This window comes from Cryptomeria japonica, chromosome 11, assembly GCF_030272615.1.
Source record: "Cryptomeria japonica chromosome 11, Sugi_1.0, whole genome shotgun sequence".
NCBI lineage: Eukaryota > Viridiplantae > Streptophyta > Pinopsida > Cupressales > Cupressaceae > Cryptomeria > Cryptomeria japonica.
The window spans coordinates 661353350-661361426 of record NC_081415.1 but is presented as its reverse complement, the minus strand read 5'-3'; the positions used below and the strand labels follow the sequence as shown (position 1 = coordinate 661361426).

The window sequence follows — 8077 nt, the reverse complement described above, 5'->3', positions numbered from 1 at the left end:
TCTAATCCCAATACTACTAAGCTTGAGCTATTCTATTTTCTTCCATGCATTACACAAAATTATTTTTTACTCGAGAAAATGTCAACAACTACACATTCCTGAATACCTGTGAAGTTATATATTGGGCAAAGGCCAACATCGACCTCACCAATGTCTGATTTCGGTATCTTGAGTACTATAAAATAATCGCAGCGCTGAAAATGCTAAACCTTCACCATCCCTTTATGGATTTTAAAATGTCTGGTTCCAGATTTTTATAAGAATGATTCAAAATCATGTTCCACCTGATGATGAACTAAAAGATGTAAGTTATATAATTGTTCTCTACTCAGAACCTGATGATGAAAGAAGTGGAATCCTTCCTCATAACTCACACGCTAATGATGGGCCAAAAGAAAGAATGTGGAATCATTACTCACAATTCAGAAGCTGATGAGGTGCCAAAAGAAAAGACGTGCAATCCCACTCAGAAGTTGTTGATGGGACAAAGAAAAAAATAGAATCAATGGGCCAAAAAAAAAAAGTGTAATTTCCAGACATCATGTAGCAGTTAGTGGGCAACCAGCACAATTAACCAGATTAATGACTTACATGTTTAACTCTTCCAAAATGAAATTTCCACTGTAACCCAAAAGGCAAAAAAGTTCCTGAAAAGAACTAAATAACTAGCCTTAAACAAAATAGTCTGAATTCAAACACATCGGTAGTATGATCAACACATAGGATGAAGGAATAGATATTGCTGGGTCCCTCTTTTATCATTGGACTTGTACACAATTCACAATAATTATTATTGCAACTAACAGTAGTTTCATGTTGCAATGTTCTTAATAACCATAAATGAAGCACAAAAATGCCAATACAAACAATTGGTAAGCCAATAGCTTGTCTTTTTCAAGAAAAACTGTTATAATAATATTATAATTATGCTCATGATTTTCAAGGAATTCCCTAGTTAAGAACATTATAAAAAAGTAATCAGAAGCAAGCTAATCAAGTGAGCAGAAGACCAATTGGGAGCTCACTTACACCTATGTTTAAACAAAATTTTGACAGTGCATCTTGGGGCAACCCAACGAATGCAAGGGCTGGCTTTGTTCCAAGCAATTTTAAAAGTGATCTTGTATATGGTTGATCCCTAATCCGTGGAGTTAAAACTAACAATGAGGCACACTGGAAAGCTATAGCAGCAAGAATGGCAGAGCTTCTTCCAAAGGGTTAGATAATCTTATTGTAGAAAGGTGATTCAAAGTTAGTTATAAATACCTTACTGAAAGGAACTTGTCCTAATTGGACATTAAAACAATACGGGTAAAACATTTCCACTCTTCGGCTTAAATTCTCTTATGTTGAATTTCAATACGACAAAAATAAGTCAAATTCCATGGTGGATTTCTTGGTTATCACTAGGTTTGATCAAGACCCTAGCAAAATGTTGTATAACAACCTTCTCACTTTGATAGAACATTATCTTCAAATCAAAGCACTTTAAAGTAGATTTAAATTTTGTTTTTAATGGAACCTTATGGCTGCCTTTAAATTCAGCAATGGAAGACGATAAGGCAATTTAGTGTTGTTATTTATAATATTCTTAATTAAATATTAAGTTTCGGGAACTATATTTACAACTATTTGGGATCTGTGAATCTTTTATTTAGAGCAGAGAAAAGTAGGGCAGGATGCCGCCACTAGTGTGGTGATGTCTTCTTGTTGGCTATTTAGGAGTTGGCTGCAACATGGGGCTCAATATTTTCTCAATGCTTTCATGATTGCTCATAGCAGAAATATAAAGATAGGGATCCTAAAGGTTTTGTAATAGATAACAGTCTTGCTTTGGTTTTTGGTTGCCAATCACCTGCAAGTTTGAGTGAGGTGGGCTTGGGTGTTTAGGGTTCTCTTTGGTTCAAAAGCCATTGTGCAGAAGGACATTGTAGCTCAGCTGGCAAAAGGTGAACTTGATACCTACCTAAGAATATTGTTTTTGCAAATGTTGCTTCCAAACCAATTCAAGATTTTATCCATGCACCCGTTTAGGGCTGGAAACGGTGAAAAAGTTGTAGAGGTGATGGATACTCATGGCATACGGCAAATGTCAAGTCCAAGACAAAAAATTTGTGACATGAGGCTCAAGTGCTTTAAGCCTACTACTCTGATATGGGAAAAGTAATGCTTGATTTTATGGTGACGCACAAAAAAGTTTGGTTGGAAGTTACCAATGAATATACAATTCCAATATATTGTGGTGAACTCGTACATAAGGATAACAGAAAAGCTAAGGTAATTCATAGTGTCCACTGCAATGCTCTGGACCCTATAGGTAAGCCTAGTGGCAATTTGGTGTTGGAAACAACAGAATAGGGTGGTGTTGAGGCCTCTAGGTTAGGTTGCTAGGGGGGGTGTCGGGTAGATGTCCATGTACCAGTTTCTTACTTGGTTGCATATGGCTTTTTCTATGGAGGAAACAATTGACTAGTAAGCTGTTGAGGTCTCTAGGTTAAATTGCCAAGTTAGGTGTTAAGTAATTGTACGTCTACTAGTTTCTTGCTTGGTTTCATATGGTTTTTGTTATAATGTCGGGTACTAGTGTTTGTTTGGTTTTTTTGCTGTCTTTTAAATCAGTAATCAATGGTCCATGGTTGCTCATGGGATTTAGCCAGGTCATTGATTTTTCGGCTTCTACCCTCAAGAAGCTCTTTGTTGGATTATGGCAGTTTCTACCTGCCCATGTAACTATGTACCATCAATTACGACTAATAAATTGTATGTTAATATACACAGTTTCTTATATTTCTCAATAATGGCCTCTTGAGTATGGGTGCCTATAGATTTTCCCAACAAATTAATCTAAAAAACAATAACTGAGGTGTACACAGTTGAATCCTGATAGCAATATCAGGATAAATGAGGTGTACAAATGTCTTACATGAATAACAGTTTCCTATTCCAATGTTGTGATTAGAATAAATGAGGCATTCAAATGCTTTAAATGAATAACAGTTTCCTATTCTAATATTGTTATTAACAACAAATGAAAACTCCAATGTCCTTGAATGCAAATGAATCACATAAATGCCAATGAAAAAAAATTGTGATCAGATAGCTTGTCTTTTTCAAGAATAAAAATTGACTATGTGAAGAACTGCCATCTACCAGATACTTGAAATAAGAGACCATAAAATTCCAAAATCCAACCTTCACAGAAGCTCACTATACTTACCTATGTAATAATAAATCCACTTCATATGCAAACATGAAGAGCAAGCATCCTTGAATGAGGTCCATTTAGCAATACCTAAAGCTTTATATCCATTCAGCTACTGTATAGAGATGAATTGTGGGTATAAGAATGACCTACGAACAAAACCTTGTAGCCCAAAAAGTAACCATATAATAAAAAGAAGTGAGGAAGTAGTGTGTATAATTATTACTGTCAAAAATCTGTATAATTATTACTGTCAAAAATCAACAGGAGAATCCCCTTAAACAATATGAACTTGTAAAAGTTTTACATAACCCTGATAGAACAGAGCTTCTTCCTTGTCCAAAAGAATACCACCAAAAAAACTTTCAAAACCTCCGACATTAAAGCTGGGTTAAATCCCAGCCCCTATATCTGAGAATCTTTGAGCTTTTGCCAGAGTGTGTTTGCTTGTCGTATATACCATTGTACATAAAAAAAGACCCTGTCAAAATGCCACAAACTATAACCAATTTTCTCCTTACTATTCCAAGCATGCATAGCGATGCCAGGTTCGAACCTTTCTTTTTCCACCAAGGCCGATGTAATTCAATAGTTATACATATGATCACATGTCTATATGTCAATCCAAAAAGAAAAAAGTTTTAGCAACTTTCAAAAAACCGAATAGGGCCACCAAATTCTGTGCCTCAAAAAATTGAAGAAAAGAAAGCCTTCAAGAAGAAGCTTTTACAGGCCTCTCTATAGGACCAGCAGGGGATGGTCCTCTGAACCCCAATGTAACCTTATCGTTTACACAACAATGAAATGGAACAGGCCTCTCCTTTGTCATCCAACACTGCTCACAGCCCCTAGAGTTGTAATCAGAATTAAAGCCACCCCCTGCCATTCGACCCTGGACAACATCTGCCACAACATAAGGCTTCATATATTGACTTTGCATCTGAGGAAGATTCAAACCTCCGCCAGGAGAGGGCCCACTCTGCATCGTATTAAGCCCGCTGAACATCCCTGGCGAAACAACTGAAGAAAACCCATTCTTGTTGTATAAACCCAGTGAATTTTGAAGCACAGAATCAGGCATATATTGATTACCCTGAGGATAGTACGCTCGGACAGCCCCTCTAGCAGAATTGGAACTGTAATTGTAATACAGACCCATCAAGCTGGTTTCATCCTGTTGTAACTGGTTTGATGGGAGTTTTGAAGATTGGAGCATCCAGTCCTCAAAACCATCATTGTATTGCAGTTTTGAAGACCACCTCTGTGTATCTTCGAAAACGTCATTTGGTGGAAATTTTGAAGACAGGTTAGGCCAGTCTTCATAACTAGCATTCTTGCCACCTGGGCCATTCATTCCCATTGTTGCCTGAAACCTGGGATTGGCTGAAGAATCTCGCCGTAAAATTGTTTTCTCCGGCTTGCCCCTGCTTCTGCCAAACTTCGCCTTCTCTTCTACGCCGGGGCGTTCATCACGTGGAGAAATATCACCCTTGGATGATGCAGATTCATCATATTCATCGTGCAGGTACTCTGCATCGCCATTACGCTTCCATCCTCCTCCTCCTCTGCCTCCCTTCTTGTCCTTCTTAGGTTTCTTCACAGACACCAAGAAATAACAATCCTTCTCTCTGTTAGGATTGTGCTGGTTCAAAATTATGCCAAAATTCGTATTCTCATTCACAGGCAATCTCTGCCGCTTTGACCGTCTGCAAATGAAGGCAATAGACTGCTGATTGGGAGGAATTCCCGTCAACTGAGTCACCATGACCTGAAACCGCCTGTATGCTAACAAAGAATGGACTCCAACATGTCCTTTATCATATTTCTGATCTCCGTCAAAATACACAAGTGGGTATGCAGTCGCCAAGTCCTCCATCCTTATTTCAGCCTGCCCAAAACGAAAAAAGATATAAAACAGTTGGTTCCAGATTGATAAATCCCCTAGAAATCTCAAAAAACTTGGGCACCAAAATAAACTTCAGATTGATAAAAGCCAAGAAAGAAATCCCTCATAATTAAACAATGTCTAAACTATGTCGGCATTCTAAGTCGGCAGGGAGGCAAATGCAAGACTCCAATCGACACCCACTAACAAAATCACAATGCAAAACCAGCCAAAACTAATGCAAGAAACAAAAAGAAACGCATTTCAATCCAATTTAACAACCAAAACCCATCATTCCTCCATGCAAGAACAACCCCCAATTACAGAATTCGCAATTCTGACACCCACAAAGCCGTTTCCGGAGAAAAAAAAAACCATACAAATACTTTGAATTCCACAAAAAAAGACGAAATCCGTTCCAACTTCTGGCTTACCATCACAAAAGAATGTTAGGGTTGAGCTGGATTCGAAGCAGCGGCCTGCAGAAGAAGTACCCAGTGAAGCAGAACGGTCTAGACCTAGAAGAAAATCAAGTCTAGACCTAGACCGAAGAGATTAATTACAAAGTTTCTATTTATATCACGCTGTCCAAACTCACCGCTCCAAAAATTAAATCCGGATAACTATTTACAAGACCATTGTACCTTTTTTTGGCGTCGCTTAGGCTTTTATATACGTTTCCTTTTCCACCATGGCGGTGGGTATTTAAGGTAATCGTCGTTTCCTTTCTCAACTATGGCGGTGGAAAATCGATTGTAATCTACTGTTAAAACTTTCCCTTCTATTCAATTCAATTAAATTATTTAATTGAATGAACAGTTCGTTTGTAATCTACTGTTAGAACTTTCCCTTCTATTCAATTAAATAATTTAATTTAATTGAATGCATGAGAAGTTTACCCGCGGGCAGCGCGGGTCAAGCCTTTGAGGTTTTATTGTTATTTTATATTTTTAAATTTATCATGTCGGGATTTTAGGTTTTCAGTAGATGTTTTTTTTTTTTTCCTTTTGAGTGTAGGTGACTTTTCTTGCCATCCAAGAAATGTTTTGCGGACTTTGTAATATTTTTTGATCCTTTATTTAGGATTTTATTTATAAACTTACACGTGATCAAATTATATATGTAATTTTTAGTTGATAAACTTTGTGTATTTGTATTTTTTTTTTAATTTTAGTTTTGTGTTTATTATTATTAAGTAATGTCTTAATATGTATATATGTTTATAAATAGTATCATTTTATATATGAAATGGTTTGTTTTTTTAGACATTATCTTACAATAAATACAAAACTAAAATTAAAAAAAATACAAATACACAAAGTTTATGAACTAATAAATAGTATGTTTTTATATGAAATAGAATTTTTTTAGATTTTTATTAAGGCTTAAATGTATTATATTTACATGTGGATGTAAAAATATCATGAATAAAAATTAGAAGCTTTTAATTTGACACTTAAATGTATGATGTATGAAAAGCAAAAAACAATTTTATTACAAACATACTTATTTTAGAGGAATATAGGTAAAGTACGTCCAAAGATATCATATTTGTTCATTATATTATAATTAATATATTGTGATATTGTAATTAATATTAAATTATCATTAAGATATAATGGTATTATTATGTTTTAGTATATTATTATATTTATATTATCAAATTATTATTGTAAAGGTCCAAGGAGTTGAGCTTAGTTGGTTAAAGCATTGAGTTCTCAATGTGGAGACCCAAGTTCAACTCCCATGAGGGACACCTTTGTGGAATTCTAAGTTGTGGCTCTTGGTCTTCCATTGGTTGTATTTGTCACATTTATTGTAAAGTGGACTTTGAGTAGAGACATTTCAATCACCCATAATTAATAATATTAGACTGAGATAATAATTAAAACATTGTTAATTGAGTGCATGAGAGGAGAAAATAAATACAAATGGAGATAGACAAATTGCTTTATGAGTTAAACATTGAAGGAATGATTGCATGATGGAGATAGACAAATTGATTTATGAGTTCAACTTAAAGTGAGTGGCATTTAGAGGTGGAAGGGAAGAGAAAATAAATAAAAAATAAAAAAGTAATGAAATATTTTTTACTTTTCATGCAATTAAGAGTCACAAACACGTCAAACTAAATGCTTCTAGTTGTTATTGATGAATTTATCTTTGCATTCATAGATGAGTATAATATGACATAATTATTATTTCAACTTCATTTTATTTATTTTCTCCTCCTATGCACTAAATTAAGTAATTTCTAATTATATTTTCTGTCATTTAAACCGTAAAATTTTTTTGGAGCGAAATGGCGGCGGTGGAAGGCAGTTGGATCGACAGTGGCGATAGGAGTTGGTCTACCGATGTGCGAAGTTCTGGCGCTCAGGTCGCGAAGGTTGGTTCATGGAACGATGAAACAGATATTGCCTTTCCTATCGAAACAAGTAGATTGCAATTAGCTCAGAATCCGGTTATTGCTGGGAAAGCAGACATGTTCCAGGGTAACAGATATCCCAGACCACAGATGAACTATGGAAATTCGTATTCAAGTGGTAACCAATGCCCTATTGACCCACATAAATGGAAGGAAAATGGTTTTATTTGGAACAACAAAGGCTGGTTTCGCAAAGCTAAGCATCCTGCTTCTGAGGCCCCCCAAAATTGGTATCCATCACCTTAATCTAGCATCCCCGGTGCGGCAATTGAGAGAGGCAATCCTCATTCTGAACCCACTCCGGTCCCTCCGAAAGCTCATGGTATTTTCCAAATGCGGAATGGGCGACTCAGGCAAGATAACTCAAGGGCGAACCATGCCAGGTCTTGGAGATCCAACTTCAGTCCTAAAAATTGGAACCCTTGGTCGAACAGGGAAAGCTACCTTGACTTCCGAAGACAGACCTTCCTCCCTCAGTGACCCCGTCATCCTAAACCGGTAAGAAAAACCTCAAGACCTACCATCTTTTTGGATGAAAATAAAATTAATTCTGCTAAGTCGA

General features: G+C 36.2%; 1 protein-coding gene across 1 annotated transcript; it reads right to left on the bottom strand.

Moving 5' to 3' along the window:
- Positions 1–3380: 3380 nt before the first annotated feature.
- On the bottom strand, positions 3381–5854 carry LOC131065115 (uncharacterized). The gene is made up of 2 exons (XM_057999528.2): positions 5522–5854; positions 3381–5090 (listed from the first exon to the last, which is right to left on the bottom strand). The coding sequence occupies exons 1-2, from the start codon at positions 5522–5524 to the stop codon at positions 3915–3917; spliced, it is 1179 nt and encodes a 392-aa protein (XP_057855511.1). The 5' UTR covers positions 5525–5854; the 3' UTR covers positions 3381–3914.
- Positions 5855–8077: the final 2223 nt, after the last annotated feature.